The following is a 15,913-nucleotide window of genomic DNA, read 5'->3' as shown; positions in this document are numbered from 1 at the left end:
AGCAAATTTATTTCTAAGCAACTTTCCAACAGGTTCATGATTTTAAAGTTATTGGTAAGTGTAATTGCAAGTAAAAGTAGTATTTGTCCTTCATGCATTATTCTCTCTGCACTGTTGATTCTGGCTATACTGTATATACCATCAGAACAATAATTCATTAGTCACCTTCTGTCCAAGACACCAGTCCCCACAGAGCTTGCCCTGCATGCCCACATAAATAAAAGACAATAATTAGCTAACACACTATTACTAATAGCCTGGATTTGAGGGAATCTTCCCCTGTCAGAGACCTACATTCATTAGGAACACACATCGTTCTGGGGTAGAATTAAAAAAAAACTAAACGAGGCAATGTCAGTAAAATGGAATTTTGGCAATCACAGTTCAAACAGTGCCCAGCCCTCTAAAGTGGAGGAGGAGGAGGGTGCCTGCTCGGAACCGCCCCGTCCCCTCCTCTCTTTCACTTCAGGAAAAAGAAATGTTTCAGTGGATCAGAGCTGACTGCTGACTGCCCACCCTCCTCCTCCTCCTCCTCCTCCCCTCTCTGTCTGTCTGTGGGCTGCAGTCCATCTGCTTCTTGGAAAGGAAGAGACCTCCTTGCTAGCGAGTCCCCCTCCTCCCCTGCACACTGCTAGTTACTGGGGTCACACTGCCCTGCGGCTCCCAGCAATCCTGCCAGCCCTCAGATGCCTTCAGGAAGAAGGGAAGCGCAGTGACACAAACGACAGCGCAAACTTCCCAGGGGCGCAAGGGAATAACAACTCTCCTGGCTGTGCGCCCTTTCCGCCTCCCGGAGCGGGATCTGATTGAACTTTGCAGCGAGTCGCAACTTTCAACTTATCGCAGCTAGGGCAAAGGGACACTCAGACACAGTCTGCCTGCTGTCCGGCACATCTCTGTTTAACCCTAACGCGGGGTTAAGTAAGGAGTTTGCACTAGTTCCTTATTGTTTTGCTAAGTCCGAACCTATCTCCGTATAGATATCTAATTGCTATTGGGCATGGCGGGTTGCTGCCTGACTGCAGAAGAGAAGGAATCGCAGCGGATAAATGCCGAGATTGAGAAGCAGCTCCGCAGGGATAAGAGGGATGCGCGCAGGGAGCTGAAGCTGTTGCTGCTGGGTAAGTAGCTTGTAATGGGCTCTGATGGGGAGAAGCCCCTGTGCCAACCCAACTACGCATTCCCCTGGCTTCTAAATGGCATCCTACTATTCCTTGTGACTTTCAGACCCAGGGTGCTGCGTCTGTCTGTCCTATAATTATTGTTTTTGGGTTACAGGGGTAGTGGAGTCACAGTGGTAGGGGTTCTGCTTTCCCCCCAGATGGGCTCTTTTTACCACTGTCAGAATACCTCAGACAGGTGTTTTGCAATTGAGCTGCCACTTTCCGGAGTTCAGGTCTGGCTCATAGGGGCACAAATGACTTTGTCAAGCACTTGGTATATTCCTTCTGCATTTCCATTCCATCAATATGTATGGCACAGCACTATGGCCAACACTATGAATGGTCCTCTCTTCCTGCACTTTGTATGTACCTCCTGCTGTCTGTGTATGGCTCTTCTGAACCTTTTATCATTGTCTAGTTCAGGGATCCCCAACCTTTTTTTCCAGCCACATTCAAATGTAAAAAGACTTGGAGCAACACAAGGATGCAAAAGGTTCCTGGTGTGCCAAATATGGGCTGTGATTGGCTATTTGGCCAAATATTATGTGGACTGGCAGCCTACAGGAGGTTCTGTTTGACAGTACACATGTTTTTTATGCAACTAACACTTGCTTTTAAGCCAGAAATTCAAAAATAAGCATTTGCTTTGAGGCCACTGGGAGCTGAATCCAAGGGGCTGGTGAGCAACATGTTGCTTTTGAGCCACTGGTTGGGGATCGCTGATCTATACACCCTGCAACTTGTGTCCCTTGTACCTCCTGCAGTGTGTCTGGTTACTCTAAACTTTCACTCGCCAGCAGTATGTAAGTAATGTTTGGAGAATGGTCTGTGTCCTGGTAAAGTAACAATTATCTGTTCTGTTTGCTTTATACACAATATGGTCACACAGACAGGGCAATAGTTGTAAGTGCACAAGATGCAGGTGTGAGATTGGACTATGGTCTCCAGAGGCTTTATGGGTTGCCCCAAATATATGGCTTTTTATTGGTAAGGTGGATTCCTCTTAATTTTGCAGGTAACTGTGCCTGCTTGGTAGTATGAAATGGTATGTTCATTCTGATGAGAGTATTTTAACATACTGCAGAAACAGCTTTTGACCTAAATGGTTGGACCCCCATTTCTTATACTATTATTTGTTGTTAATTTTTTTTCTAGGAAATAGGGTGTATATAAGCTGTATAGGTGTATAGTAAGTGGAACTGTTTTGGCCTGAACACAAGTCTGTTACCAAATTATATTTGGCCATATGACCAAGGGATGCATAGATTGTAAGCTCCTTGAGTTAGGGACCTCATTCCAAATGTATACTGAAACTCTTTACCGAAAATTCTATTTTTTAGGCTGTTTACTGCAGCTCTGTTTAGGTGTACAATATATGTCACTATATGGAACACCCCCTTCCCTTTTGTTAGAAAGTGACTTGGTGACTGCAGTGAATTTCCTGTTCATACACTTGTTTTAGAGTGACTAGTCAGGTTTTATATCTGAGCAGATAAGAGATGAGATCTGATCTAGGCTGAATGTCAGCTCCTTATCATAGGTTACTGATTCTACTCAAACCTGTTTGTACATTGTGTTTTTTTTTTCTTTTTTGCTTATGTGATTTAACAATTAGGGGAAGGCAGATCTTGGAGACATAACTATTACTAGAGTCGTAATCCTTTCTCCTTACACTATTAAACTGCCCTGTCTTTTGAGAACTGAGTTGATAATGTACAAACTGAACATGATGTTTCCCTATTCTTTTCCGTTAAAGTGCAAGGTGCAGTCTAATACCTTACTAGATAGTGAGCTCCAGTTAAACATCAGCATGTGAGTCAGGCATTTGGCATATACAGTGTGCAAAACCAAAGGCTGAATGGATGACAAAGATGTGTTATAATAATCCTGGTCAAGGGTCCTATTGTGTTCTTTGTGGCCATTTTAAAGGCAAAGTATGTATTTTAAATGCACATCACTCCAGAAAGTGTACTTGGTGGGATTTAAGCTGCTGTATTAAAATAAATTGTATTTATCAGTTTACACTGCTTCCTTTCCAGAACAGGACCTGACTGTGTGGCTCGAGAGTCTGCTCCCAATAGAATGTATTATACTCAGGCCCAGACTGGCAATCTGTGGATTCTGGCAAATGCCAGAGGGGCTGCTGCAAATAGCAATGGACAGTTACTATATTAGTGGGCTGTTTGGGCCTCTGTATACTTGAAATGCCAGGGCCTAGTTTGAATCCCAGTCTGTGCCTGACCATACTGATTGTCGGCTATGTGGAAGTTCTGAAGTGTTCTCTTATTTCTTGTGGGTGCCTGCTGTTACATTTGCACTTTTATTGCTTGCCCAGTTGGAAAATGCATTAAAGCCCTTTGATATTATGTAACTGATTTAAACTTGCAGTCTAAAGGTGGCCATGCGTGTTAAGATCTGCTCGCCTGGCGAGGTTGCCAAGCAAGCGGATCTTCTACCGATATCCCCCACCTACAGGTGGGCGATATCGGGTGAATTCAGGCTAATTCGGTCTTTGGCCCTGGGGCCAAACGATCTAATTTGAACACTGGTAATAGGCGCAATCGGTTCGGGGACTGCATTAATCAGTCCATGCGGTCCACGATCCGACTAAATTTTTTAACCTGCCCGATCGATTTCTGCCCTATTTCAGGCCAGATATCGGTCGGGCAGGCCTGTCGTTTGTGCCCCTACACGGGCTGATAAGCTGCCGAATCGGTCTAAGGGACTGATACGGGCAGCTACAATCGGCCCTTGTATGGCCACCTTAACTGGGCTGCACAGGCAGATACAACACCTACTTTGTTGAATTTAATTGGATCTTCCTTCACTTTGACTTTTTCAATACCTTCCATTACCATTGCCTGGGGTGCCATGGCTTTAATGCGCTGACAATTGGCATTGTAGTTATATTATGTGCCTCATATTTTATGATTTATCTAACCTTATGTAGCCCTAATATTTGTCTGTTTCTGCAAGGTAAGGACAAAACAAATAGCTGCAAAACCTGCAAAATTCATTGTTTCTCACTGAACGTTGAGGTAGAAATTACTTGCTTGGTTCCCACTGCTTCTTTGGGTTATAAATTAGAAAACTGTTTTTGCCACAAGCACCACCAATAAGGCAGGACTTTTAGAAATCCAAGTTGGAACACTGGGCGACCTAAGAATGCCTTGCGTATAGTTCCTCTTGTGTTTAGTTGGCAATTATACAGAAGTCCTGTCTTGTTGGAGAGTCTTGAGAATTGGTGTTGGCAGTAGTACAGTGGAAGTATCCGGGTAGGTTCCTAGAAAAACATGAATGGATCTCGCCCCCTGTTAAAATTATGCAGTTGCATTTTTTTTCTCCAGTGCTGCTTTCTGCTTCTGACTCTCTAATTAGTTACACTTAATAATTTTAGCTATACACCAAATTTTGTTGTAATCAACTTGTGGCTTTTCAGTTGTTATTAAACTTCAGTGTCCAGCATCCTATGTATTAATAAGGACTGGTTTAAGGGGTTAGCCAGATATTGGGAGTTTTTGATAACTGGTATTTTATAGATTGAGAGTGTTTTATACAATTCTAAGTGTCTGGTCAACCTAATTTGGATACTTCTTTTGGCTGGACTGTCCTATGCCAGATCTTGAATAAATTTGTGTTGTACTTGGCTTTTTCCCTCAACTGCACATGCGTTGGCCCCACTATTCTGAAGAAAGAAGACAGAAGGAAGAGGAACGAGATGTTATTGGAAGCTGAGGTTTTAGTCACTTTTCAGCAAAGGTTTCTTAGTACTGACTTGCATCAGGCTGTGGGGAGCATAATGACTGACCTTCTACACTGTGGATATCCATTACTATCACAGTGCAATTGGCTTGTATGTTTTAAACATTTTCTTCCTTTGACTTTGAGAGCCTCTTTTTGTGCTCTTAGCACATGAACGGATATGACAAATCTCTAGATGCGATGTTAACCTAAGGCTTGGTTTACTAAAGTTACAGATCACTTGAAAAATCTTTGCGTAATTCTGTTGCTATTCCATCCAATAGTATAACTTGGGTATATTTCAGAATAGAATTAATATCAATTGTGTATATAAAGTTCCCTGGCAACCTGTGCGTGGGATTTTACATGTCATATTCCACCGCTGGCCAGTCAGTATCTGAAGTCACACTCATATATATATGTGTGTGTGTGTGCGCACACGTCTGTATTAAAAGCTTACCCTCATTTTCTCACCTAGAGATCAGCTCTAGCAATAATAGACTGTGTTGGGAGATTAACTCATTCAGGAAAAGTAGCATTCCTCAGTACAAAGGGTGAGTTTCACATAGCAGCCCAAGACAGACCCACATTGTTTTTAATCTAATGACTGGGATCTGTTACAGAGTTCACAAATCAATCAACTGCTTTAAAGGGATGCTATCACTTTTTTATCATTTATTTATTTTTTTTAACACACAAAAAGCATATACAGTTCATCTATTAAAAATATTCCTCTGGGGCAGTTAATGTACCCTTGATCAGCTGAGTATTGGAAATGCTCTGCCTGTGGAAGGCCATGCTTGCCATCACCCTTTTCTGGTTACAGTGTTGCATTTTCATTTCTAGCAAGTGCATGGGCTTGCCTAGGCAGTAGTCAGCTTCTTATCTCTAGTCTCTTGTCTCCTTCAGATTATGCTATATTTCAGCCAGTTGAACAGAGCCCACGATTGCTTCCTGTGGCTCCAATTCACTTGAATTGCAAATGCGTGCAGGTGCCGGTGTGAGCCCTTTCTGGCCTGAAAATGCTGACAGTGCATTTTCAGACTGAAAAGCATTCACACTTGTACTTCTACACCATGTCTCCCATTCAAGTAAATAGGAGTTTAGGGAGGTGATCAAGAGTGATTTTCAGCCATCTGAAATATGCTGCCTGAAAAGTGCTTCCTGTGATTTTAAAAAAGTCTATGAAGGCAGTCTGCTGCAAGGTTTTGTTAAAAATGTCTTGTTTAAGTTGGACTTTAGAAAATGGCAATGACATATTTTGAAGCTTTCTGGATAACAGACTCCATACTTGGGATACTTGGTATGGAAACATCTGCTTATTTATCAACTGAGTTTAGCAAAGTAAATGGCCTTATTATGTGTACTCCCATATTTAAATACCAATTGCTCAAGCTCAATTGCTCATTCTCCTTTAGGGCTCTGGCACACAAAACTCCCTGTTCGCGGGCGACTAATCTCCCTGAGTTGCCATCACCTGCCATCCCACCGGCGAAAATGTAAGTCGCCGGTGGGATGGCACACACGGCAGCGCGATTTCGGCAAATCGCCGAAGTTGCCTCGCGAGGCTTTTTTCGTCGCTTTCCCGAAATCGAGCCGCCATATGTGCCATCCCACCGGCGACTTACACTTTCGCCGGTGGGATGGCAGGTGATGGCAACTCAGGGAGATTAGTCGCCCGCGAACAGGGAGATTTGTCGCGGGCGACTAATCTCCCCGTGTGCCAGAGCCCTTAGGGTGAAGACACATTGAGTTACTAGTAGCAACTATTTCTCATGGCTTCAGAAACAGACAATGCTGATCATTTACTCATAATCGTCTCTATTAGTAGAGGCAATTCTTAGTATTGTCTATGGCAGGGTATTTTCTGGTGTTTAGTAGCTGCGACAAGTAGCTGCGACTAAGTAGCTCCCTGCGACATGTCATCAGCCCCATTGATGATGCTCCCTGTGGCCTCAAAGAAGGTGATAATTTTTGAATTTCTGACTTGGAGGCAAGTTTTGAATCATTAAAGACTATTTACTACTAAAAAGTAGTCTTCCAGTCCATATTGGGCTACCAAATAACCCATAACAACCCTTTTTGGTCACCCCTAGGACAGGCCGCTCCTGCCATTAGGCAAGTTGAGAACCTTGCCTCAGGCAGCATTGAGTGGCCATTTACTAGGGGGCGACAAAAAGCCGACTTTTTTTAAATGGGAAAAGCCTATTCCTTTTTTTAAATGGAAATTCACCCTCGAGAGAGCAATAGCGATGCAGCCCCTTCCAGACCCACTCTAACACTGAAGAAGTAAGCACAGAGTGGGTTTGGGGGGTGGTATCAGGGCTGCTGCCTCAGGTGGCATCAGCCTCAGCATGCTTGCATTGCTCCCCAACTTTTTCATATTTAAATCTTGCTTAAAGGTAACAAATGTTGGGAACCCCCTGGTCTAGAGGATCAGCCACTTCATGGCTAATTCAGCAAGAATTACCCCCTGTGTGATTTATTAGTGAGTGCAGGGGATAACCCCCACTAGAAATCACCTCTGCTATGCTGGATCTTATTCTTGTTGCAGTACTTGAAGCACTGACATTTACACTTGAACACTTACTTTTATAAAAAAAGTTGGGGAGCAGTGCAAGCATGCTTCTACCTTTGATGTGATAGTTCACCTACACAAACGTTCACACTTACAAGTGTGCACTCTGTACAGTAACATTTAAATGAGAGTAGTGGGCGAGGTGAAATAAAGTAATGAGAGTTCAGAAGGTGAGTATAAACATCAGAGGTTATGTTGAGCTATGGGGTAAACAAATTTATGAAAATCTTACAAGCCAGTTAGCGCTTTAGGGCTTGTTTATTGAGCAGTTTGACTAGTTATAATTACTGGAATGTAAAATGTATATTTGCCCATTAAGTGCATCACTCCATTCATAATTCTTGAATTTGCATGAATAGTGATGATTTGCCATTGGCTGAGCCACTCCTTTCTCTATCTCCTGCATACTGTCATCTTGTGAAACATGTGCTTCACTTTACTGGTTATTAATTCCTACCAAATTAATTTCATATGCTTATTCTGGATAAATGTCCATGCTTATTAACTAGTATGAGCAATTCTTATTTTTTATTTTTCCTGCACTGCCTAACTAAATGGCATAGCTGCTCCGGCAAAGGCAGTGAGCCAGTCCAGTTCTGGAGTTCCCTAATGGGGCTATGGAAAGTTCCACTTGTTTTCTTGGCTAAATTACGATCATAACAGGGGCCAATGCTGACTTGTCAGGAGAGGAGCTCTTCATAGGCCAAAAGCAATACTCATACAATGGGATTTTCAAATCTGTCAAATGTCAAACTTGGTATTGATCAGGCAGATTATTATTTTGTGACCCCATACATGGATCAATAAACTTCTCAATAGGCTTGGCTGGGTTGGTAGCTAATGTCAGCCCACGCGTTTCTGCCTTCAGTCTTTTCTGATTGAACTGGATGACAAATGGTCCATTAGGGGGGCTTCCTATCAGTTTAAGATTACATTCCTATTGCACCACAATTGGGAAACCAAGACTACAGCATTTACAGTGTTCCATGAGCACAGTATTATATGTATACCCTCTTTATTCACTTTAGTGAAAAATAAATGGGCTTTCTAAATGGTGTATTTTCCATTAACACGTGACCATATTTCTGTTTTGGGATCAGGATGTGTTTAGAGGACACATGATTAAGAGCAATTGTTCTCTTTTGGTGATGGTAGGCTTAGTAGTGAAGGAGCTACAGGTCAGTCTGACTTAAACACTACAGAACAATACAATTGTGGGAAACATGAATCAACTGAAAAGCAACTTTCTTTATGCTGTGCTGCATTTACTCCCCCTTTTTGGGCTGCTAGGTAAATTAGGAACCAGTTAAACAGCTTTTCTTACATATGTAAGGAGGGTTTGCACTGGAGGATCTTGAGCAGCATTATGGTAGGTTTTGTTGTGACAGGGAAGTTAAACATGATCTAAAAGCATGTGGGCCATCTCTGTGAGTAATGTATCTTGTATTGACACAAAGTGCTTTAGCTGAAAAGCTCCTTGTTCTCGTTTGCCTTACATGTTTAGTCATTTCAAGCCAGCAGTTATAATGTTCCCGACCTGGCTGGCTCTTCTCAGGCTGTGTGCCTGATATCCTTTGTTAGCTGCTGCTAAATGTGTAGTGGACTCACTATTGACCTAGAGTTCTTTAGCACAGGTATATCTCTACCTGTTATGGGACTTGATCTTTATAAATGGTACAGTTCTGCAGCAGGTTGGGTACCCAAAAGTGTATTTGTGGGTAGGAAACACAGAAGGGAATGCATGCTGGTTCTTTTTCCTGGCTATGAGTGACTGATCAGCCAGAGTTGTGTCCCAGAAGTTCTTACTGATGGGCAAACACAGGGAAATCTGTGAATTTGCCAGTGTCAATAAACTAGCAGATTATTACCTAGCTTATCCTCCCAAACTTGGCTTATTACCCAAAAATTTTATCTTAACGAGTCGATGCAGTCCCCGATCCGACTGAATTTTTTAACCTGCAGATTGATATCTGGCTGATTGATATCAGGTGGCCAGATATCGGTTGGGCAGGCCAGTCGTTGTTTCCCCTACACGGCCCGATACAATTGGCCCATGTATGGCCACCTTAAGTGGCTAAACAGTAGGCTAAAGCTGGCCATACACGCACCGATAATATCGTCCGAAACCTCGTTTCGTACAATATTCGGTGCATGTATGGCATGTTGGCGAGTCGACCGATATCGCAGGAAGCTGCTGATATCGGACGACTCGCTGATCGGCCAAGTTAGAAAATTTTGATCGGGCGCCATAGAAGGCGCCTGACCAAAATCTGCCGTCAGGGCTGAATCGACAGAAGGAGGTAGAAATCCTATTGTTTCTACCTCCTTATCTGCTGTTTCAGCCCTGAACGGTGTGTGGCGGATCTGACGATGTTTCGTGCAACCGATGGTCGCACGAAACATCGTCAGATCGCCACGTGTGTGGCCACCTTTAGAATGAAGCAGATTCAGCACTTTTATTTAACCCTGCAAGAGAAACCATAAAAAATGTGTAATGTCCCTTGAAAGGCACCTGCCAAATCTTCAGTTATTTTCTTTTCTTTTGGTGCACGAGAAGCTGTGTGAATTAAAATGGCTTCTTGTCCTTGTGAAATAACATGGGGTTGCAACTTTCTTGTGCTTGTTTATTTTTACCTAGGGTTGGAACACACAGTTTTGTTGTAGAAGTGTCCTAGATCTTGTGTAGTTTTACAGTGGTATGGCTAGTAGAGTTGTAGCTGTCTATATGAATTTTATGGTCACAGCTTCATTGCACCCCCTGCCTAGTGGTTTAAAATTTAGTGGTGAGCACAGCTTCCCCTTTGGCTAGTAGCGTTTGTTCAGATTTAGCTAGTAGCTTCTGTTTAACATGGACATTTTTGGCAGGCCTATCTCTCTCACCTGTCACAATTCCTACTTGCTGTTTGGATAAGGAAACCAACTTGTTTTATTAGACTAACATTGCTGACGCAGTTTAAAGGGAAGAAACGCGTATTAAAAGGTGCTATTTGCCTTAGTAAATATCCTGTGTTTAAAAAAAACAAAAAAAAACAAAACAGGTGCTTCAAGAAGATATAACAGCACCCATCAGTTCTTTGGATACTCTTTTAATACTAAATTATTAAGAAATTAATGCAGAGATGTGTGTATGTAACCCTTTAACATGTGAATAATATACAGGTTGTCACTACACGCTTTAGTTGGCAGATAGTTGTGCTGTTAATTGCAGATACACATTCAGATTCTTTCAAATTTACGTGCCTTCTAGCCTGGGTTTATAGCAGATCAGAGCAGGCATTTTGTGTATTGTGTTAAAATATGATTTAAAGGTTTATTTATTTTTTTTTATTACAAGTGAGAAGCTGCTTAGTCAGACATAAATCAAACTTGGCTTGTGTTTATGGACAGAATTGGCTATGCTATTTCTTCTCGGCAGCATTATAAAGTGTGTTTTTGACTTGGTCATATAAGGACACACATAAGATCTGTTATCATCTATTATTTTTCTAGCTCCCCCCATTGAACTTCTAAGGTCCGTTAAAAGGGGTGGTGTACCATTAAGTTAACTTTTAGGTATGTTATACAATGGCTAATTCTAAACAACCTTTTTGATTGGTTTTCCTTATATATTTTTTATATTTTTATAATTATTTGCCTACTTCTTCTAACTTTGCGGCTTCTAAATGGGGTCTCTGACCATGCAGCCAAAAAACTATTGCTCTTTGAGGATACAATTTTATTGTTATTGTTACTTTTTATTACTTATTTTTCTATTCAGGTCCTCTCCTATTCACATATCAGTCACTCATTCAAACCACTCCCTGGTTGCTATGGTAATTTGGACCCTAGCAACCAGATAGCTGCTAAAACACCAAACTGGAGGACAGCTGAACAAAAAGTGAAATAACTAAAATACTACAGATAATAAAAAATGAAGACCATTTGCAAATATTACTCTCTATCTACATCATACTAAAAGTTAACTCAAAGGTGAACAACCTCTTTAACATTCAAATAACAAGCACCAGTGACAAGTTTGTTTATTTAAAACTGTATTGTACCATTCTCATTTGGTCTGGTCTAGCAAATTTTGTATGTTTTTAATTGTGTGTGGCGATAAGGAGCTTTTAAACAATCATCTCTAGAACCAATAGCCTCATCAGTACAGTTTGGCATTTTTGGCCATTATTTCTTATGCCAGGCTACTAGCCACTCACTCATCCATCCTGCCTATGTCTGGTTAACAACCTGAGTAGTTTCTTAGCCAAGTTGTTGATGATACATGTCAAAGACTTCAAGCAAAAAAAGATTTACTAAACATTCACAAGAAGTTAATGGATGTTTAGAAATATGTCCCTTAAACATTCAGTACAACCTGATAGAGGTTTACAAATATGACAGTGACTTTTTTTATAGGTTCTTGAATTTCCTGCTTAGAGATATTAAATCCACTGTTGGTCTCTGTATACACAAGTACCATAACTACAGGAAAATATAACTTATTCAATGAGTCGGTGCGGTCCCTGATCCAGCGGAAATATCCAAACTGCCAATCAACACCTTTCTGATTTTCGGCCAGATATCAATCGGGAAGGCCCGTCAGGGGCAGGGGCGCTTCTGCCATGAGGCGAGTTGAGAAACTCGCCTCAGGCGGCAGAAGCGCCCCAGTTACAAGGGGCGGCAAAAAGCCGCTCCTGGTAACTTTAAGAGCCGAATTTCCGGTTTTTAAACCGGAAATTCGTCTCTTCTAATGCAGAGAGCGCAATTGCGCTCTCTACACTAGCGATCAGACCGCCCCCGGACCCGCTCCTGCGCTGGGGAGCGGGGGGGGGCGGCATCCAGGAGCCGCCTCAGGCGGCAAGAGGGGCCCAAACGCCCCTGGTCAGGGGACCTTATACATGGGCAAATAAGCTGTCAAATCAGTCTGGACTCGAATCAGCAGCTTATATCTGCCCGTATATGGCCACCTATAGTCTACAAAAAAATCATTAAAACATTAATTATTAATAAAATTTTAATTATTTGATTAAAATGGAGTCTGTTGCAGATGGCCTTCCCATAATTAGGAGCTTTCTGGATAATAGGTGTACAGATAACAAATCCCATACTAGTAATATATGGAAAAGAGTTGTCCCTGCATTAAATTAAAAAGGCGAGTTCTCATATAAGATTTGCCCATGTGATCCATTTTCTCCATCGAACCTTTGTACAGGTATGGGACCTGTTATCCAAAATGTTAGGGACCCATGGTTTTCCGGATAAGGGATCTTTCCGTAATATGGATCTCCATAGCTTAAGTCTACTAAAAAATCATTTAAATATTGAATAAACTCAATAGGCTTGTTTTGCCCCCAATAAGGATTAATTATATCTCAGTTTGGATCAAGTACAAGGTACTGTTTTATTATCACAGAGAAAAAGGAAATCATTTTTAAAAATTAGAATTATTTGCTTATAATGGAGTCTATGGGAGATGGCCTTTCCGTAATTCAGAACTTTCCGGATAAGGGGTTTCCGGATAAGGGATCCCATACCTGTATTGTGCTTGTTTGTGCCGCTCAGTACTGAATATAAATAACTTTCAATTCAGATAAATAACTGATTATTTTTGAGTGTTCATGAGCATGATTTAATTCTGTTAAGGCTGCTGCATTTTAAGCTATAGAATTCTTTTCCTTTATATGCTTAACTGATGCATTTTGCTACATAAAGTGATCTGTTTCACTGTGAATATAGATAAACAGCCTTGCTATGTGAAAGACACACATTTGAACTCATGAAAACACAGGTGAAAAAAGGACCAATATGTTGTCTTCTGCTGTGCTGTCTGTATTGACGGGCACACCATCCACCAATCTGGGCCCACACCGAGTGGATTTTAGCGCAGAAATGTAAAATATGCTATGTCACTGTGTACACAGAACACCGAGGGACCTATTTATCATACTGTGTAAAGATAAAATTATCTTTTATGAATTTGAGTTTGTTCTTCTAAATCTAATAAACTTGCATATTGAATACTCGCTTATTTATTAATAACCGTAAACTCATGATATTAAAAAAACTCAAAATACAGGTATGGGATCCCTTATCCGGAAACCCGTTATCCAGAAAGCTCCAAATTCCGGAAAGGCCATCTCCCATAGACTCCATTTTAATCAAATAATTCAGAATTTTAAAACTGATTTTCTTTTTCTCTGTAATAATAAAACAGTACCTTGTAATTGATCCCAACTAAGATATAATTAATCGTTATTGGGGGCAGAACAGTCCTATTGGGTTTGATTAATGTTTTATTGATTTTTTTAGTAGACTTAAGGTATTGAGATCCAAATTATGCAAAGACCCCATATCCGGAATGCCCTTGGTCTCGAGCATTCTGGATAACGGGTCCTATACCTGTACTCAAAAAATTTGAGTTTAAAAATATGGGTTGACTTTGCCTAGGACAACTCCCATTGACTTCTATAGAAACTCACAAGCTTTTAGATGACAAATTTCTACATTCAAGTTTTTAGTTTTTTGCACTTAATAAATACCAGGCATTTGAACATAATTCAAATTTTTTTTAGCGTGAAAAAACTTGAATCGTTAAAAAAATCACACTCACCCCCTAAATAAAGCCATTAGGAACAGTTCAAGGTACTGTTTTATTACTACAGAGAAAAAGGAAATAATTTTTAAAAATCAAATTATTTGTTAAAAATGCACTCTGTGGGATATGACCTTTTTTGGATATTGGGTTTCTAGAAAAGGGACCCCGTACCAGTATATAATTTATACCTGGTTAGGGAATCTTTCCTAAGCACAGCAGAAGAGGGGGGAGTTCTAATACAGTAAACATTCAGTATGGTGTGGGTGTGTACATGCATGTTCATGGCATGGTAAGCATGACACTCTGGCATATGCCCAGAAATAGACAGATAGAAGGGCAATAAAATACTTGAAACCCTTGCAGCATAGTGCTGTGAATGATACAGAATGCTATCTTCCATAAATTACATTTTTTTTTGACAAATTTTTTTTTTTATATAATTACCTTTTTCTCTGAGTTAATATAAAAAGTACTTGTACTTGATCCTAACTAAGATAGATTATATTTATATTGGTTTATCTGTTTGTTTAATGTTTAAATGATTTTCAGTATGATGATCCAAATCACAAAAAAACACTGTATCCAGAAAACTCCAGAAAATTAATTCTGACAATTTAGTAATTTAACATTGTGTTTTGATGCAGTGCTTGCTCTTTTTTCTGCTATGACTACATTTAAACTGTTGTATTTCCTAGTCTGTATTTTAATAAGGGTAATATTCATTGTTTCTGCAATTTACAGCATTATTCCAGTGGATGCAATCTTCAATTAAAGGATCTACAAATTCATATCTAATTTGATCCCTTAAAGCAGATAATCAGATTAGTCTTGACTAGTCAACCTCAGAGTTGAAATGGCTTCAGATGAAATTAGCCCATAGAGTAAACCGTTGTGTGTCTAAAAGTGGCCATACACATTAAGATCTTCTTCCGATATGCCCACCTAAAGTGGTCGATATCAGGCTAATATATGGGCCATCGGACCAAGGACTGCATCAGTGAGCCAATGTGGTCCACGATCCGATGGGAGAATCAAACCTGCCCAATTGAGATCTTGCCAGCTGAATTCTGGCCACCTTAAGTTGTGTAGCTATGTGGCTCATAAACACCTGACCATCTCAAACCATTGGTTAGATCAGGGGTTGGGAACCTTTTGGCTGAGTGAGCCATAAACACTGCATATTTTAAAATGTAATTCTGTGAGAGCCATACAATGGCCGATGGGAGCTAGGCCGAAGCCGGGTCCTGGATTTCCTCTGCCTGTGGAGGACGATGCGGTTTCAGGCCCGTTCGGCAGCGGATGCTGCAGGGCAAGGTAGGGTGGGTGTCATCTTTAGCTGTTTAATATGGCTTGTTAGTGGTATAACTAGAGGGCTACCTAGCACAGTGCACAGTTGGCTTCTCTTTGTAGCTCTAACAGAGACATATTGGCCACATTTTATTTTCAATTCAAGCGTGAACTGTCACAGGTTTCTGCTCCAATGTCCCTTTCAGTTCCCTGGGCCCTGGTTCAAGTGCAACCTGGTAAGGATGCCGGTGCCGAAGGGGGCGTGGCCTGCGCTCAGCAGATAGAAGACGTGTTCTAAGGCTTAGAACACATCTTCTATCCGCCAAGCAAAGGCCACGCCCCCCGTTACTTTTTTTTAATTAAAGATTTGGCAGCGAGTCAGATGCAGCCATCAAAAGAGCCACATGTGGCTCGAGAGCCATAGGTTCCCTACCCCTGGGCTAGATTGACTACACACATGTTTAGCCAGATTGCCCAGTACAAGTGATAGCCTTGAACAAATGGATCAGGTGCAGAGAAGAGGCGTAACACTGATTTAATGAAGTCCCTTTACATGTAGCCCAAATGTTA

The 15,913-nt window shown here is 41.2% G+C and overlaps 1 protein-coding gene across 1 annotated transcript in view; it reads left to right on the top strand.

The window, feature by feature from the left end:
* The first annotated feature begins 582 nt into the window (after positions 1-582).
* Positions 583-15,913, top strand: part of gna14 (guanine nucleotide binding protein (G protein), alpha 14) — an 85,520-nt gene continuing 70,189 nt past the window's right edge. Inside the window, 1 exon segment of the mRNA NM_001008053.2 lies at positions 583-1,121. Coding sequence (NP_001008054.1) covers positions 1,001-1,121 — 121 coding nt within the window. The 5' untranslated portion in view covers positions 583-1,000.

The sequence above is a fragment of the Xenopus tropicalis genome, chromosome 1 (genome assembly GCF_000004195.4).
Source record: "Xenopus tropicalis strain Nigerian chromosome 1, UCB_Xtro_10.0, whole genome shotgun sequence".
Lineage (NCBI taxonomy): Eukaryota > Metazoa > Chordata > Amphibia > Anura > Pipidae > Xenopus > Xenopus tropicalis.
Note: the sequence above shows the minus strand (reverse complement) of the source record. Positions and strands in the feature narration are given on the sequence as shown.